Here is an 18,147-nt window from a genome sequence, read left to right on the forward strand (position 1 = left end):
GTGAATTTAACCTCTTGGTGACTATTTAAACTTCACCAAAAAAATCTTATTTCAACACTTGTGATAAAACTTTCCTTGATTGTTCTGTATGGGTACTTCATTTTTAAATATGGCACAGTACTCATTGAGTTCTCTTTTTTTATTGAATCACTGTGAAATACACAGTTATTCATGACTTGGTTTCAGTCATACAATCTTTCAACAACTGTCCCTTCACCGGTATACATTTCCCTCCACCAATATCCTCAATTTCCCGCTCCCCACCCCAGCCTGTCTCTACGGCAGACACTTTCTCTCTCTCTCTCTCTCTCTCTCTCTCTCTCTCTCTCTCCCTCTCTCTCTCTCTCTCCCCTCCCCCCTTTTTGACATTATGGTTTGCAATACAAGTACTGAAAGGTAATCATGTTTTTGCAATATAAGTACTGCAATACAATTACTGAAAGGTTATCATAACACTCACCTCCTTTCAGCACACAGTTCTTGTCCAGAGTGATCATTTCCAACTATCATTATCATAGTGGTCCCTTCTCTATCCTAACTACATTCTTTTGTTGAGTCTTGATTTTTAAGACTTGGAAAATTATAGGATGGCTATTTATGGATGTTTCTCTTATAAGGAAGAGAAGATGTGAAAACAGGTATTTTTTTTTTAGTTATCATTATTGAGAGACTGTGATTTTTCAGTACTTTTAATGGTGTGTCATGCATACATCATTTTAACACCACATCTGTCCCAGAGTGTTTACTTCTTTCCACCAATCTCCAAGGGACCATCCTGTTCAACATTACTCACCCCCATAAGTTTAGTTCTATGATCTTTGGACAAATTCTCTAGTTATGAGAAATTACTTTCAACTATCTGTTGCTCCCTTTGTGTATCTTTAAATCCCACACAAAAGAAATGAGTCTGCATCTATCCCTTTCCTTTTAACTCACTTTACTAAGCATGATATCCTTTAGGTCCATCCATGTAGTGAAAAGATGCAAGATTTATTCCTTTCTTATGACTGTATAATATTCCATTGGCATGCAGACTACAATTGCTTGGTCTATTTCTCAGTAGTTAGGAATTTGGATTGTTTCTATATATTGGTTATTTCACTAAGTGCTGCAATGAACATACATGTGTGCATATCCTTTTGAATTAATGTTTTGGATTAGTTGGGTAGATTTCAGGAAGTAGTGTCACTGATTCTTATGATAATTATATTCTTCCTTTTTTTTTTAATTGAATACCCGTGAGAACACTGGCAAAGCTTTCGTGTTTAAGTCTCGGTCATACAATGATCAAACACCTACCCCTTCACCAGTGCACATTTTCCACCACCAAGAATCCCACCCCTCCCCCTGCCAGTGTGGCAGATGATTTTCATTTCTCTCTCTCTCTCTCTCTCTCTCTCTCTCTCTCTCTCTCTCCTTTGATTACCTTCAATTTTTCGACAGAAAACCTACCATTATTATTTGGAATTTTCCCCTACCATTCAGATCTGTTGAGAAGGCATCATTAGATACTTTGTTTCCTATTGCTAATAATGAAGAGCATATGATGTCGTGCGGCCACAACAGCAGCTGCACAATTTTGGATTTCTGATATTTTAGTAATTAAGTCCAGAGGGATTTCTGCCAGAAGCTGCTGGGTTCCAAAATTGGTTTGTGCACCTTTGGGATCATGGCCATTCAGGAGCCAGAGGAGCTGTTCGTGGGCAGCAACTCCAGGTCTTGTCGGAGCAGAGAGAAAGGCTGGTTCTAGCTCCCACCCTGAGAGGCCCCGCATGTCTTGTCACTGTAGGCGCATACCTCTCAGTCCAATAGGCCCTGAAAGATGGCAGTCACCATGCTGCCAAGGGGAAGAAGGCGTCAGGAACAATGCCCTTCCCCCCCGGGTGGCACGGGGCCATAGCTTAATTCACAGTTCAGAATCATGAGCCACCATGAGATACAGTTACAAAGCTTTCATGTTTGATATTCAGTTAAACAATGATCAATCACCCGTCCCACCACCAGTGCAAACTTTCCACCACCAATATCCCTATTATACCCTCCATCTCCAATTCAGTCCTTATCTTGCTTCTACGGCAGACAACTGTTCAGATACCCTCCCTATAGTTTTGGGCATTATATTTTGCTTGGATTTTCCCACCACTATTCAAACCTGCCTTCTAGGGGCAGATTCTAGATCATCCATTTTCCTTTGCTCACTTTGTATGTCAGGAAAAGCCGCGCAGTTCGGAGAAATAGTCCTGGTCCCCACATACTGGAGTCATGCTTGTAGAAGTTCATGGATTCCATCTGGAGAAGGCAGGGAGACTGCACCTGCTCCATCTGGGGCACCCCGGTGATATTGGCTCGGTTTGGGGCCCGGAGAATTCTCCGGTGTTGTGGTGCCTGTCGGGTTTCTTCACCGATGAGTACCTTTTATTTTTTTTAAAAAAAAATCTTTATTGCGGCACTGTGGTTTATAATACCGTTAATGATAGTTTCATGTCTACACCATTTCAACATCACACTTGCCACTCACTTCCCTCCACTATAGTTCCAATGGTTCCTCCCATTCTAATGCCCCCCACCCCCCATAAACTCAGTTCTGTGGATGAACTCTCTAGATATGTCGCCTTTGGCTATTTGTTCCTCCCTTACCATTATCTTTAAATCTCAAACCTCCGGGAGATTATTCTGTATCTATCCCTTTCCTTCTGACACACTTCACCCTCTAGCATGATGGAACTCTCTAGTTCCATCTATGTAGCAGCAAATTTATTTCTTACAGATGAATAATAATAATATTCCACTGTGTATACCACAACTTCTTTGGGGGTGAGTCACATTCAGTGGTGAATAGGGATTACTTCTAACTCTGTGCTCAGGGATCACTCCTGGCAGTACTCAGAGGATCATATGGAGCGCTGGGGTGGTACTTCTATTTTCTTCCAATGAAAATAGACAGACTAGATTGCTATGTGCAAGACAGGTGCCTTACCCAATCCCCCTAGATCTGCCTTTTTAGTTCACACCACAATGCCTTGATCCATTCATCCATACTTGGACATTTGGCTATTGTACTTGGCTATTGTACTAAACACTGCAATGCACATTAGTGTACATATATCGTTTTGAATTAATGTTTTTGTGCTGTTGGGGAAAGATGCCAATAGGTTGTATTTCTGGGTAATATTTGTAATTTTATGGGGAAATATTAATAATTTTGGGGGAAAACACCTATATTAGTTCCCATAAAGATTAAACCTTGGGGCTGGAGTGATAGCACTGCAGGTAGGATGTTTGCCTTTCATGCAACCAATCTGGGTTCGATTCTCAGCATCCCATATGGTCTCGTGAGCACCGCCAGGAGTAATTTCTGAGTGCAGAGCCAGGAGTAACCCCTGTGCATCGCCGGGTGTGACCCCCCCCCAAAAAAAGATTAAACCATATGACATTTTCACCAACTGTGAGTGAGAATTTCTTTCTTACCATCCACAGTGCTACAGTGCAGTGTTACCATATCCCCACCAATACTGGATAGTTCCAGATTTTTTTGATACATGCTATTCTCCCTAGTGTGAGATGATATCTCATTTTGATTTGTCTTTCTTTCATCATAAGTGATGATGAGCAATTCTTTATATGCCCATTAGTTGTAGGAAATGCCCTATTTGGGAAAGTGTCTGTTTATCTTCTCTTCCCATTTTTGGATGGGGTTGTTGGATTTTTGTTTGGTTGGTTGTTAGCTTTATGAGTGCTTTATAAATATTGGATATTAGGTCTTTATCTTATATAATGTGTGTAAATATTGTCTCTCATTGAAATGTTTTTCTTCCAATAAAATATTCCTTCATTAAAGTAGGTCACTTTAAGCTTAAGTTTCTTTGGCTGTGCAGAAGTTTCTTAATATGATGTATTTCCACTTATTTGTTTTTTGTTTTTGTTTCCTTCATTAAAGTAGGTCACTTTTTAGCTTAAGTTTCTTTGGCTGTGCAGAAGTTTCTTAATATGATGTATTTCCACTTATTTGTTTTTGTTTTTGTTGTGATCAACTCATGAAAGATACCTTTTAACTCCAAAAACTAGGAATTACAATCTCTCTTTATTTCATTTTTTACACCATGAAAAATAATGTGCATATGAAAGAAATAAAGAGATCAAGAATTAAAAATGTACCTCATAAGTAACATAACGCATCAAACAACATGTTTCTGAGGATTATTCATTTTTGTGTTTAAGTAGTTATAGCCATGAGTGAAGAAGCAAGTTGCCAAAGATTACATATGGAATATACGTGATTTTATTTATGAAGTTAGCAAATGTATAAATTTATACAATGTATTATTTAAGGATACATATAGTAAAAGTAAAAGTAAAGGCCCTCCCGTTGATCTTCGATTTGCTCGAGCGGGCCCAGTAATGTCTCCATTGGAGACTTTGTTGTTACTGTGTTTGGCATATCGAATACATCACGGGGAGCTTGCCAGGCTCTGCTGTGCGGGCGAGACACTTTCGGTAGCTTGCCAGGCTCTCCGAGAGGGGCGGAGGAATCGAACTCGGGTCGGCCATGTTGGCTGCGTGCAAGGCAAACACCCTACCGCCATGCTATCGCTCCAGCTCAATACTATTGACAACAATTGACTTGTTTACATTGATCAGATGCATTAATACTTTGACACATACGTGCAGATATAGCATTAAATATCATCGATTTACTCGAGCCGGCTCCAGTAACGTCTCTATGCACAGGGGTTACTCCTGATTCAAGCACTCAGGAATTTAGCAACTCTGAGATTTTAGCAGCCTCTCCTTACTCATCTTTCCCAGTGATTGGAGGCTCTTTCAGGGTCAGGGGAATGAGACCTGTTATAGTTACTGGTTTTGGCATATCGAATACGCCACAGGGAGCTTGCCAGGCTCTGCCCATGCAGGCGAGATACTCTCAGTAGCTTGTTGGACTCTCCAAGAGGCAAATATATATATATATTTTTTTTTCTCTCTATGATTTGTTACCTACTGTCTGAAAGCCATCAAACATGGTGTGGTAATTACGGAAAATAGGTAGGAAGTGTCTTACGAACATGGAAATATTAACAATAACACATAGATTACAGTGCCTCTGTTACTATTCCAAGCGCTTTCTAATTTAGTATTCCCAGTAATTTTCTACATTAGGCATTTTAATTACTCTCTTTCTGGATGAAGAGACTGAGCGGTTTAGAAACTCGCCTAAGGTCCCACGGCTGGAATTTCAAAATTTGGTGTTGAATTATGGTCCTCGATGGCCCCCCTCATAAAACAACATAGTGCTTTTGCTTTACTAGGGAAAGCAGCACCTGCTAAGTATTTTTAAAAATAATATAATAAGCAAAGTATAAGGAGACTGTCATCCAAAATGCTATTACCCAGGGAAAATTAAATAACTTAGTCCAGTAGTTATAAATGCACTTTTGTCCGTGTTTCAGAGATGGAGCTACACGGTACAAAAGGTTTTTGGTCTTTTCATTGGAATTTCTAACAGCTTGATAATGTATGATTCATATCTTTAAAATTCTCATTTTAGGGACTGGAGAGAGAGCACAGCGGGTAGGGCGTTTGCCTTGCACGCAGCTGACCCGGGTTCGATTCCCAGCATCCCATAGGGTCCCCTGAGCACCACCAGGAGTAACTCCTGAGGGCAGAGCCAGAAGTAACCTCTGTGCATCTCCGGGTGTGACCCAAAAAGCAAAAAAATAAAATAAAATAAAATTCTCATTTTAGTCATAGCTTATTGCATCACTCCAAAATATTTTAATACCCATTTATGCCCTCATAACCACCTCTGAAAGCTATTGTTCCATTTTCTGTGTCTATTGTTGTACTTATTCTGGGCTGGAGCGATAGCACAGCGGTAGGGCGTTTGCCTTGCATGCAGCCAACATGGCCGACCTGAGTTCGATTCCTCCGCCCCTCTCCGAGAGCCCGGCAAGCTACCGAAAGTGTCTCGCCCGCACAGCAGAGCCTGGCAAGCTCCCCGTGACGTATTCGATATGCCAGACACAGTAACAACAAAGTCTCCAATGGAGACGTTACTGGGCCCGCTCGAGCAAAGGATACATATATGAATAAAAATTGAAAATAAAAGGGATGATGATAAACTACATCTAGGAAGTTGGGTAGCACTGTAGCACTGTCCTTTCATTGTTCACTGATTTGCTCGAGCAGGCACCAGTAACATCTCCATTGTGAGACTTCTTGTTACTGATTTTGGCATATAGAATATGCCATGGGGAGCTTGCCAGGCTCTGCCATGCGGAGGGGATACTCTCGATAGCTTGCCGGGCTCCCTGAGAGGGGCGGAGAAATCAAGCCTAGGTCGGCCACATGCAAGGCAAACGCCCTACCTGGTGTGCTATCACTCCAGCCAGGAAGTGGGTGCTCAGGAAAATGAAGTTAATAGTATACAACTAAGAAATAACACCTGAAGGGACAGCAGGAGGAAGGGAGGGGATGCAAAGGTGATGGTGGAATTCCATTTCTCAAATGAGGCGATGTATATTCTGACTTTACCTGAATAATCTTCATGCTACAAGTATTTTATAAATATTTTCTGGTAGCTATTTTTAATATAACTTTCAAACCTTAACTTTTAATCCTTCTCAACATTTTTATTACTGAAACAAAAAATGCTTTCATTAAAAATGCTCCTAAATTAAGAAAAGTTCAAAACTTAGACACCCATATGTCTGCCACCTATAGTTAACAAGCATACATCCCATTGTTTCATGAATTCAGGTGATTATCTTGACCAAGAAATGGGCCTCTCTCTTGAATGAACTCTGATTATGTTTTCTCTATATTTGTGATGTTCAGCTCCCTAAAATCTCCTTGATAACTCTGTCATTACTATTTTCTGTAGTGACTCTAGGAATATTCTTGAAGCAGCTTCCCAAGGTGCATCCTCCTCCATCTCCTTGGTGGCAAACATCGCTGTGAATCTGATAGCCTTCCTGGCCCTGTTATCATTTGTGAACTCAGCTCTTTCCTGGTTTGGAAACATGTTTGACTACCCACAACTGAGCTTTGAGGTATAATTTATTCTATTTCTCCTACATTTTGTTCAGATAGCCTCTTCCTGACAGTTAAACCGATTCCTGAGCAATCTTTCCTGTGTCAGTTTGCACATCATACTAGTGTGACCCTCTATCTTCTCCCACTCCCTTCCCACCACACCTCTAACTCCTGTAGTTCTCTTTACCCAAAAATGCCATTATTCTCTCCTAACCCCAAGAATCCAAGTTACTTCTAATGACAAAGTTTCAAACTTGACTCCTAATGAATAAAGAATGGGACAAGACAGACTTTCTCTACCTTAGGAAAACTCAGAAGGGCCAGGGGCAATCTCACCAGGATTGTTCATCAAGAAAGAAAATCACTAATCCAGTAAAAAGCTTTTTTTTTTTGTAGATAATATGCTCCTACATTTTTATGCCCTTTTCATTCATGATGGGAGTCGACTGGCATGACAGCTTTATGGTCGCTAAACTCATAGGCTATAAGACATTCTTCAATGAATTTGTGGCATATGAGCAGCTCTCAAAACTGATCAATTTAAGAAAAGAGGCTGGACCCAAATTTGTGAATGGCGTGCAGCAATATATGTCGGTAAGTAAAAATTTTGATTAGTCAAAACGTATCTTCATCACATACATTCTCAAGTTATTGGTGCCTCTGTGTGTTAGGAAACATGAATTTCATATCAGAGAACAAAAAGATCCAGAATCCCTTACCTCTTGTACATAACACCTTCTCATTTTAATTTATGCTGAATTAATCAGTGTATGGGCTGGAGTGATAGCACAGCGGGTAGGGCGTTCGCCTTACAAACGGCCAACGTGGTCGACCCGAGTTCGATTCCTCCGCCCCTCTCGGAGAGCCCAGCAAGCTACCGAGAGTATTCGATATGCCAGACACAGTAACAACAAAGTCTCCAATGGAAACGTTACTGGGCCCGCTCGAGCAAATCGACGATCAACGGGAGGGCCTTTACCTTTACCTTTACCTTTAATCAGTGTGTGTGTGTGTGTGTGTGTGTGTGTGTGTGTAAAGAAACAAAGCTAAACTTATCATATGATTACTTACTTTTGACCACAGTGGGCACAAACTCAAGGACATATGGACTAGGGCTGGAATAGAACAGTAAAAATATTTACTGTCTTCTGTGAGAAATGTGGTGTTTCTGAGGGCATAGCACTGAACCATCATTGAGACTGCTACCTTTATGGGGCACGTCACTTAATTAATGATCACCTGTCTCACTCCTTAAGTATTCTAAGGACTTATATGCCTAAATAAGAAAGTTCCTAAATGTAGTGTCTGAACACTTAGAAAATAGTAAGAACAAAATAACTGTTCTCTAAATGAGTGAAAGAAGAGAATGAAAGACTTAGTAAGTGCCTTTGAAATAGGCACTTGATAACTATGTTAGGAGTTCGGGTACTAATGGTCCTGCAATGACATGCTTACCTTGGATGGGATAAGAGAAATTAGGTAAGGTCGTAAATTGCCAGATTGGCAGCTGAGTCTCCAACTTATTTTCCTATAGAGCATAATTTCCACATATGGAAACTCTCAGGAAAACAGTGAACATTTCTGACCACCACCATTATTCATTCTAACAAAGCAATGTCACAGGAAGAAATGTCATAGGCACATATTTGACTTTAAATGAAGGGGGAGGAAAAGAAAAGTCCCCAGATTTCTAATTCAGGCTGCCCTCCCCTGGATACCACCTTCATTAATCCAACTTTCCAAGGGCATTCTAATTTACTCCCACATAGCACTCACAAATATAACAGCTTACTCCGGGAGACTGCTGATTCACATTGTATAGTCACGGTCATTCTGACCCATACATCTGATCTGAACATTAGTTCTCCAGCTTTCCTGCTTCTCAAGTATTCATTCTTCAACTGATCGTGCAGTGGTACTTGGCCAAACATCCCCTTTATTTGGATTTCACCACAAACTAGCTTGCATCCCTGCCAAAAGTAAATGGCAGCTAAATTAACTGAAATATTTTCCATTTCCAACTGCCAGTTGCCAAGAAAAAATAGTGTTGTTAATAAGCATGGAAAACTCAGAGTTCTGGCAGTACTGAGCAGGTTTTTTAACAGGTTATAAAGAGAGTAGAGAGAGAACAGGAGAGTTGATTTGGCTTGTGGGTGGGTGGTGAGTACAACCAGAAACAGGTACACAAATGACATTTGGAAATATGAGCTCCTTGGCTCCTACTACTATTAAATTATGACAGGAAAAACATTTGGTTAGTGCTTATTTCTTATTTCCAAACAGTAACAACAAAATGTAAGGTCCTATAATTTTTGTTTAAATTTAGTAAAAAATCTGGGAAGGGGGGTCCTTAAATATCCCAAAATCTACTGAAAAAATAAGACCAGAAGGGAAAGAGTACAGCAGTACAGCCCTTGCCTTGCATACAGTCAACAGGGGTTCAATTCCTGGCATCCCATATGGTTCCCCTCCAGGAGTTATCCCTGAGTACAGAGCCAGGAGTAAGCCCTGAACAATGCCGCATGTGGCCCCAAAACCAAAATGAAAAAAAGAAAAGGAATAGTACCTGGATTCATGAGGCCAAAAATCCAAAGAATTAATTAATTCAATTAAATCCAATTGAATTAAACATATCGTTGGCCACCACCAGAGATAAAAGGTCAGAAAGTACAGGTAGCCAGCAGTGCATTTTGTCGCCAGAAACAATATCTGTTGCAATGTATTCCTTTATATAAGCACATCATAATTTACTGATATTTTAATCTGTACCTTGTTGAGAAGCTTTGGTTCCGTTTTTTTTGTTTGTTTTGTTTTTTTTTTTTTTTTTTTGCTTTTTGGGTCACACCCGGCGATGCTCAGGGGTTACTCCTGGCTCATGCACTCAGGAATCACTCCTGGCGGTGCTTGGGGGACCATATGGGATGCTGGGAATCGAACCTGTGTTGGCCATGTTGGCTGCGTGCAAGGCAAACGCCCTACCCGCTGTGCTAGCTCCAGCCCCTGGTTCCATTTTTTTTTTTTAAATGATTCCTACAGGCCTGGACTCTGAGGGCTGGAATACGTGCTCTCTGCACAAACCTAGCCTGAGGTCAGTCACTAGCACCACATGGTACTCTAAGCAACGCCGAGAACAACCCTCCAAATGCTGTGCTGGGAGCAATCCCAAGAAGGAAAAAATAAATAAGTACCACAGTGACTTTCTTTATACAAATAGTATCTTTGTCCATCTGCAAGGAGAATTGTGTGACGTATGATCCGTTTTCTAAAGTGGTCCAGTTCTTTCCATAAACTCTTGCACAGTTAGATGGACAAAAGTCAAGTGGAATCCAGGCCTCCTTTTCCACTTATTATAAAGTCCTGCTCGGCCACATCTGTGTGTCCCTTTTGCATGGATCTCCAGAACGGCAAAGGAAGAATCTTGAATGTTTGTGCTGTCCTTCCTCATGGTCTCTTAATAACTTTGTCTCTTGTTTAAGTCAGATGAGCAAGTGAAAAGCACTAGGAAGGTAGAGAATGAGCATGAGTTTTTTTTTTTCCAGGAAGAGTGCACTGCTCAAATACCTGAAATATATTTTTCTTGCCTAGTAAACTCAGGCTGATTGAAATTATCAACAAAGGCATTCTTGGAAACCAAAAAAAAGAGAAAGAGAGGTGGGGAGTGGGGCCGGTATCTTATAATCAGCAAATGAAAAAGCAGCCAGGAGCTCTTGAGTCTTGAATGTTAGTTTAGCAAAAGAAAAAAAAAAAGCATCACCACTTTGGAATGCAGTGCTTGCCTAGTTTAGTCTATGAACCAAAAATTTTCTCTTTTTTTCCTCCCTGCTTTTCTTAATTCCTTTTTTTAAGATTTTGTAAAAGGAAAGTACTGCCTCAGTTGTTTGGATGCTTTGCCAGATTGATTCTGCTTCTGGTGAACAACAAAGCCCCTCTGAGTCTGAGTCAGCTGAGCCTCCTCTGTAGCGGTCCCTCGGTCTGAGGCTCCTCTGTGGAGACCCCAATGATGCGCCGAGCGAACCGTGGGATAAACCCCCCTTCCATCTTCTTACTGGCCTCTCAAAGGACTATTCATCCTGCCTTTTTCAAACATGCGCCTGAAGTTCCCATGGACAGTCAGAGCTGAAGAATCCAGGGAAGCAAGCATTCACCAAGGTCAGGTTGAAAGGGACGCCTGTGTTAGCTTTCTTTCACTTTGTATTCCTTTTTCATTGCTGCCTTTTACCGAAGAATAATTCACATTTCTTAAAAGGGTCCCTTTTATTTACATAAGAGTTTTGACTAGTGTGCTTCCTGTTTAACCATGGCTACAATCAAGTTGGCAGTCAGAAATTAGTTCGGCTTTTCATTATATTCCCTAGTATCTGACACTTAGTAGATAACCCTTTTGAAGATATATTTAACCTATGTGTTGGGTAAATAAATGCATATGACTTCATTTTTAAATAATATATCATGGAAATTATCATACTATTAAATACGTGCGTAAACCACTACTTTGTATAGTTCTTTATTCTTAAGAAGCATTCAATAAATATTTGCTGACCAATTTAAGGGAAAAGAGAACAATTATTTCCATCACATCTATAAAGTAACCCACAACCCACTCATTGCAAGGCAACCAATAATCTTTGTAGTTTACAATGTATTGTTCTAAATTTTCATATAAATGAACTCCACTTAGCATTCATGTCATTGTATTATTAACTATTTCTTTTTTATTGTTGAATAGTATTCTATTTAATGGATATCTATCTGCCTGTTTAAGAACAGCTTGGTTATTTCTAGCTTCGGTTTATTATAAATGAAATTTCTATAGTATTTATATTCAATCTTAGTATCAGTATAGTTTTTTTTTTTGGCTTTTTGGGTCACACCTGGCTATGCACAGGGGTTACTCCTGGCTCTGCACTCAGGAATTACTCCTGGCGGTGCTCAGGGGACCATATGGGATGCTGGGAATCGAACCTGGGTTGGCCGCGTGCAAGGCAAACGCCCTACCTGCTGTACTATTGCTCCAGCCCCAGTATCGGCATAGTTTTTATTTCTCCTAGAAAAAGTTCTAGAGACGGGTTCTTGGGACATATGGGCAGTATGTGGGCTCAATAAGAAACTAATGTTTGTATCTGGTTATATGAGTTTATATAAAATAAAGTACAGGAGTTTGAGTTGTTCTACATCTTTGTAAACTTAACATTACCCATCTTTTTAAAGTCATTTTATATACTCACTGGAAGCTCACTATTTTCATCAGCCTCTTCTTGGCGAATAATGCCCTCCTCCTGTGCTTTTTGGCCATTTGTTTGTCTTTTTGAAGTGTCCGAATTTCTACCAGTGTTTCATTGTGCAATTGTCTTATCATTGAATCATAACAATTCTTTATTCATTCTGAACAGGTTCTTTGTCACATAAATAGAGCGTGATTATTATCTGGGACCAATGTTGCATGCCTAGGAGATTGTGTATTCCTGATACAGTATAGCAGACGCCAGGTCATGTTGGCTATTAGAAGTTATTGATCACTTCTCAGCCTTTTGGCTACAATCAAGTGCAGAAGTTATCGCTGAGCTGAAAGTAGTATTGCATAAGCCCAGGTTGTCTGTTCTAAGTACTTGTAGAGAGTCTTTAAATCCACACAGTCTCTTCCTTTACTCAATTCAAGGGGAGAAATGGAAGGGAAAGTCTCAGATACAATGGGCATTTGCTTCCATGTACTTTACATTTATTTCTCAAATTGATTTCTCAATTGATTCTTAGTCAGGGATGTGGCTTAAGTGGTAGAGTGTGACCCCTAAACAGTGAGGACCTGGGTTCAGTCTCCAGCACTTCCTTGCTCTCTCCCCACCCTGCACTTCCAGGTATAGCCCTGGTCCCCCTGAGCACCCTAGGGCCTTACACTGCTAGAACTGCTCCCCCACAACGACCCCTCTCCCGCACACACACAAAAATTAAATTGATGCCGTAATCAGTACAGTAAGCCCTGTTAGGAAGTAATATTTGCTAAGAGAAGTCACACTATGGATACATCTGTGTTTTTATGCTTATTTACAGATTCGTTCTGAGACAATCGCCACATACGCCCTCTGTGGCTTTGCCAATTTTGGCTCCTTAGGAATAATGATCGGCGGACTCTGTAAGTGGAAGACTACTCTTTGACAACAAATGTGATGTACACTTGCTTTAGGTCTCCATCTCTATAGCTTTCTCTGTTATCCATGTTGCAGTGGTAAAAGAGCCTGAAACAATAGTAAATACTTTGCTATTTTTGATCTGTGCTCTGAAATACAGTTTTCCTGTGTATTTCACTGTAACTGCAAAAATAATTTTAGATTATAACACAAAGATAACACACTTATTTTTCTTTGCCTGACACCTCTAATAGATTTATAATGACCACCAGATAATGAGACAGAAGTCCAGTGGCAATGTGCTGTGACTCATTAGTGAGGTCCCCCATGGAATAAAAATTGAAAGTAACAAATGACTTGCAAATATTTGGGATCTTACCTTGCAAAAATCCTTCCTTCCATTCGCTTTGCCAGGTCTGTAACATACTATCGGTCCTTTTAGATGAAACTTAAGAGTAATTTCTCCTGTAGAGAATGGAAACCTCTGAATCTTGAATGATCAAGCTATTTGGTTTTTCTTGTTGCTTTTAAATTCTCTGATCTGAGACTTCTGTCCTAGAGCAATTCTCAGAAACTAGAACTTCAGTCTATTCTAATCAACAGCCTCAATATTGATGTCTCATGTTTGCTTGCCTGTTTCCCAGCATCTATGGCTCCTTCCAGGAAGTGTGACATCGCCTCGGGAGCAGTGCGAGCTCTGATCGCTGGCACCATTGCCTGCTTCATGACAGCCTGCATTGCAGGTACTGTGAGCCCCTAGGACCCCCGTGCCACAGGGAGTTGGGACCCTCAGAAGTCAGAGCCCCCACTTGCACGGGCAACATATGCTTCCACGGAAAGCTAAGCAGCAGAGCTGCTGTGGGACATTGTTGAATAAAATGTGTGTAGCATGATATAGACGTGAAGAACAGTGAAGACCAAGGTTTCTGTCATTAGGGACATTAACTGCACCCATTCCTTTTCCAGGCATGCTCTCCAGCACTCCCGTAGACACCAACTGCCAACACATTTTAGAAAGTGCTTTCAACTCCAGTTTATCTAGAAACGCAAGCAGTGTGGTGTCATGTTGCCAAAGTCTTATGAGCAGGTACTGTGTTCTCAATTATAACTTTTACATACTTGCTGTTAATAAAGAAATTAGACTCATGCCCTAATTTTTTTTCTTTTTGGATCACACCCAGAGATGCTCAGGGGTTACTTCTGGCTCTGCACTCAGGAATTACTCCTGGTGGAGCTCAGGGAACCATGTGGAATTCAGGGGATTGAACCCAGGTTGGCCGCATGGAAGGCAAACGCCCTCCCTGCTGTACTAGCGCTCCAGTTCCTATGCCCTTATTTTGAGACTTTATAATTGTTAATTTAAAATAGAAACGAAAGGGCCCAGACAGATAGTACAGTAGAAAAGGTGTGGTCACCTGGCACATGGTCTACCTGGGTTTGCTCTCTGGCATCTCATGTTGTCCCCGGAATGATTCCTGAGTGCAGAGCCAGGAGTAGTCCCTGAGCATTGCCTGCTGTGACCCATAAAACAAAAAACAAAATAAATAAATAAAATAAGAATTTATGCAGCCATTCAAACCACCTTTTATATTGGCGTTTCTCAGCTATGACTAGCAACTCCATAATTAGCTAATGCTGCACTAAGCATTTACTATCCCTTCAGCTCTGCATGCAAGTACTTTGTATACATTATTAAAAATTACAACATCAACTGAATAAGTTATCCACTTTTCTGTCATTTGATAAAATTGACAGAGAAATTGTCACCCAAGCAAAACTGCACAGCTAAGATACAAACTTGAGACCTTTCCACCCACTGAGGCCCCCATGCCTTTCACTGGTACGTTTTTACTGGTGATTAGGAGCTGCCTCCCTTTCGAGGGGACTGAGCAATGCAGGCTGTCCTGACAACCTACTGATGGCTAAAGGGTACCGTGGGTAGGGACGCTTCAGCAAACCATGCAAGTCGTCCTCAGGATACCCAAGGATTGAGTCTACCTTTTGTTTGTTTACTCTGAAGGAAATAATGGAAGATTTGAGAATAAAAACAAGTCCTTATTGTCTCTGTCCTTACCTCACTCTAACCAGAATGGGAGGGAGGAAGCCAGCTTCAAGCTATCTATTGTTTAGTCTTCCAACACCCAACTAACCATTGCACTCTGCTTTCCACCAGCACTGTTATCAAGGGTCCCGGTGAACTCATCCTTGGAGGAAACCACAGTCTGCATTCCCTGAAAGGGTGCTGCACTTTGTTGAATCCATCAACACTGAACTGCACTTGGATTCCAAGTGTATTTTGAATTTTGTCACTTCTTAATGGAACCCTTAAGTACAAATTCTTAATTTTCTGATTTCTGAAGAGAATAAAAGCAACTCTCTATATGTTATTTCATCATCAAATCAGCTTTAATCAGAAAGAAGAAAAACAGAAGTAAAAGACACCTACTGCATCTTCTTCCTCCACTCCCCAACCCTTGCCCCACTAAGAACTATACAAAGTGCCAAAATGAGTGACAAAATGTTTTCAGTCTTAAAAATGTTTTCTGACCTTAGCATTTCAGAAAATTGAACCAGAATACAGGTTACAAATGATGACTTACAACAGTGATGGCTATGACTCAACCACACCCACTTAGCCTGAATCTCTTAAGTATTCAGAACCACTTGGTTAAAAACATCCCATTTAAAAACATGTCACGCTCCATTTATCTCAGCTGACTCCGTATGCCCTACACTTGAATCTCTTATGGGGAAGGGCCAGTCATCAATGACCCACTCATTGTCTATCCTGAGGAAGTACTGCAGAGACCAGCCAGGTGTTCTTGCAAACCAGATTTTATATTTCTTGTTCTTGGAGAATCATGCTAGATGACTGCATCAGTGATAACCTCAAAACCTTGGTGTCTTGCAAGTTTATTTTTCACTTACATTAAATGTTTCAAGAGGTTCAGTTTTGAATGCATTGCATAGTGTCTTCATTTCCAGGACCCAGACTAAGGAGCAGCTCATATGCAAGGTGTGACGGTTATGGGAATGGGAAAAGAAACTGGGAGTACATGAGCATGCATAGCCATCCTGCTCCGTGACTGCCTTCCTCTGCCTCCATCTAGAGCTGGGGGTCTGATGCAGGCCTCTGTGGTCCCCACCTGTCCTGTACCCTCGGGAACCTGCAGTCATAACCCCCTGCACTGTGCTGCCCGGCAGAGCCCACCAGTCTTCCCCGGGCACTGATGAGCAGCAGTCTTCCCTAAGTGCCACAGGAACACAGAGATTTTGTGCTGCACATGAGAGATAACATGATGGGGGTGTTCTTAGACAGGGACCCAGCAGAAGAATGGAGACTTTCAGGCCTCAAAGCAACAGGCGAATGGTTAAAGAAACTATGGTACATTTACACAATGGACTACTATGCAGGAAAGATAAAGTCATGAAATTTGCTTATAAGTGGATGGGCATGGAGAGTATCATGCTAAGTGAAATGAGTCAGAAAGAGAGGGACAGACATAGAATGACTGCACTCAATTGTGGAATATACAATAACATAGTGTGAGACTAACACACAAGGACAGTAGAGACAAGGGTCAGGGGAATTGTTCTATGGTTGGAAGCCTGCTTTATGTGCAGGGGTGCGGGGGGAGAGGCAGGGTGGGATGGGGGGACGGGGGTGGGAGGGATGCTGGGACCCGTGGTGGTGGAGGATGGGCACTGGTGGAGGAATGAGTACTTGATCATTGTATAACTGAAACCCAAGCACAAAAATTTGTAAGTCTATAACTGTACCTCATGGTATTTCAATAATAATAAATAAAAAGGTAAAGGTAAAGGCCCTCCCGTTGATCGTCGATTTGCTCGAGCGGGCCCAGTAACGTCTCCATTGGAGACTTTGTTGTTACTGTGTCTGGCATATCGAATACTCTCGGTAGCTTGCCGGGCTCTCCGAGAGGGGCGGAGGAATTGAACTCGGGTCGGCCATGTTGGCTGTGTGCAAGGGCCCTCCGATAAATAGCCCTACCTGCTGTGCTATTTATCGGAGAGCCCGGCAAGCTACCGAGAGTATTCGATATGCCAGACACAGTAACAACAAAGTCTCCAATGGAGATGTTACTGGGCCCGCTCGAGCAAATAATAAATAAATAAATAAATAAATAAATAAATAAATAAAAATTTTTTTTTTTTTTTTTTTTTTTTTTCTTTTTTTTTTTTTTCCCCCTTTATTTTATTTTATTTTTTTAAAGTTGTAGATTTACAATTTTTTGTGCTTTGGTTTCAATTATACAATGATCAGATACCCATCCCTCCACCAGTGCCCATTTTCCACCACCATGGATAATATCCCTCCCACCCCCATCCCCCCATCCCCCCGTCTCTGTGGCAGGGCAATCCCCTGTGTTCTCTCTCTCCTTTTGGGTGTTGTGGTCTGCAAAAGAGGCATTGAGTGGCAAACATGTTCAGTCCATAGTCTACTTTCGACATGCATCTCCCCTCCTGGGAGGATCCTCCAAACATCCTTTATTTGGTGCTCCCTTCTCTATCTGAATAGCCCTTTCCTCTAGGATACCCGGCTGGCCTCTAAGTTATGGAGTAATCCTCCTGGTGCTGATCTCAGCTATTCTTGGGTATTAATCTCATACTTTGTTACTTTATATCCCCCAGATGAATGCAATCTTTCTATGTCTATCCCTCTCTTTCTGACTCATTTCGCTTAGCATGATACTTTCCATATTGTACCACTTGTATGTAAATTTCATGACTTCATCTTTTCTAAGAGCTACATAGTACTCCATTGTGTAGATGTACCAAAGTTTCTTTAACCAGTCATCTGTTCTTGGGCATTCAGGTTTCTTCCAGTTTCTGGCTATTGTAAAGAGGGCTGCAATGAAATAAATAAATAAATAAATAAATAAATAAATAAATAAATAAATAAAAATTTTTTTATGCAATGAAATAAATAAATAAATAAATAAATAAATAAATAAATAAATAAAAATTTTTTAAA

The 18,147-nt window shown here is 40.9% G+C and overlaps 1 protein-coding gene across 1 annotated transcript in view; it reads left to right on the forward strand.

Moving 5' to 3' along the window:
* Positions 1-15,451, forward strand: part of SLC28A3 (solute carrier family 28 member 3) — a 156,508-nt gene extending 141,057 nt beyond the window's left edge. Inside the window, exons 13-18 of the mRNA XM_056122494.1 lie at positions 6,878-7,046; positions 7,426-7,623; positions 13,075-13,156; positions 13,796-13,894; positions 14,118-14,238; positions 15,325-15,451. Of these exons, the coding sequence (XP_055978469.1) occupies positions 6,878-7,046; positions 7,426-7,623; positions 13,075-13,156; positions 13,796-13,894; positions 14,118-14,238; positions 15,325-15,451 (796 nt within the window). The remainder of the gene's footprint in view (positions 1-6,877; positions 7,047-7,425; positions 7,624-13,074; positions 13,157-13,795; positions 13,895-14,117; positions 14,239-15,324) is intronic.
* The last annotated feature ends 2,696 nt before the right edge of the window (positions 15,452-18,147 follow it).

Source organism: Sorex fumeus, unplaced genomic scaffold, assembly GCF_029834395.1.
Source record: "Sorex fumeus unplaced genomic scaffold, SorFum_2.1 ptg000046l, whole genome shotgun sequence".
Classification (NCBI taxonomy): Eukaryota; Metazoa; Chordata; class Mammalia; order Eulipotyphla; family Soricidae; genus Sorex; species Sorex fumeus.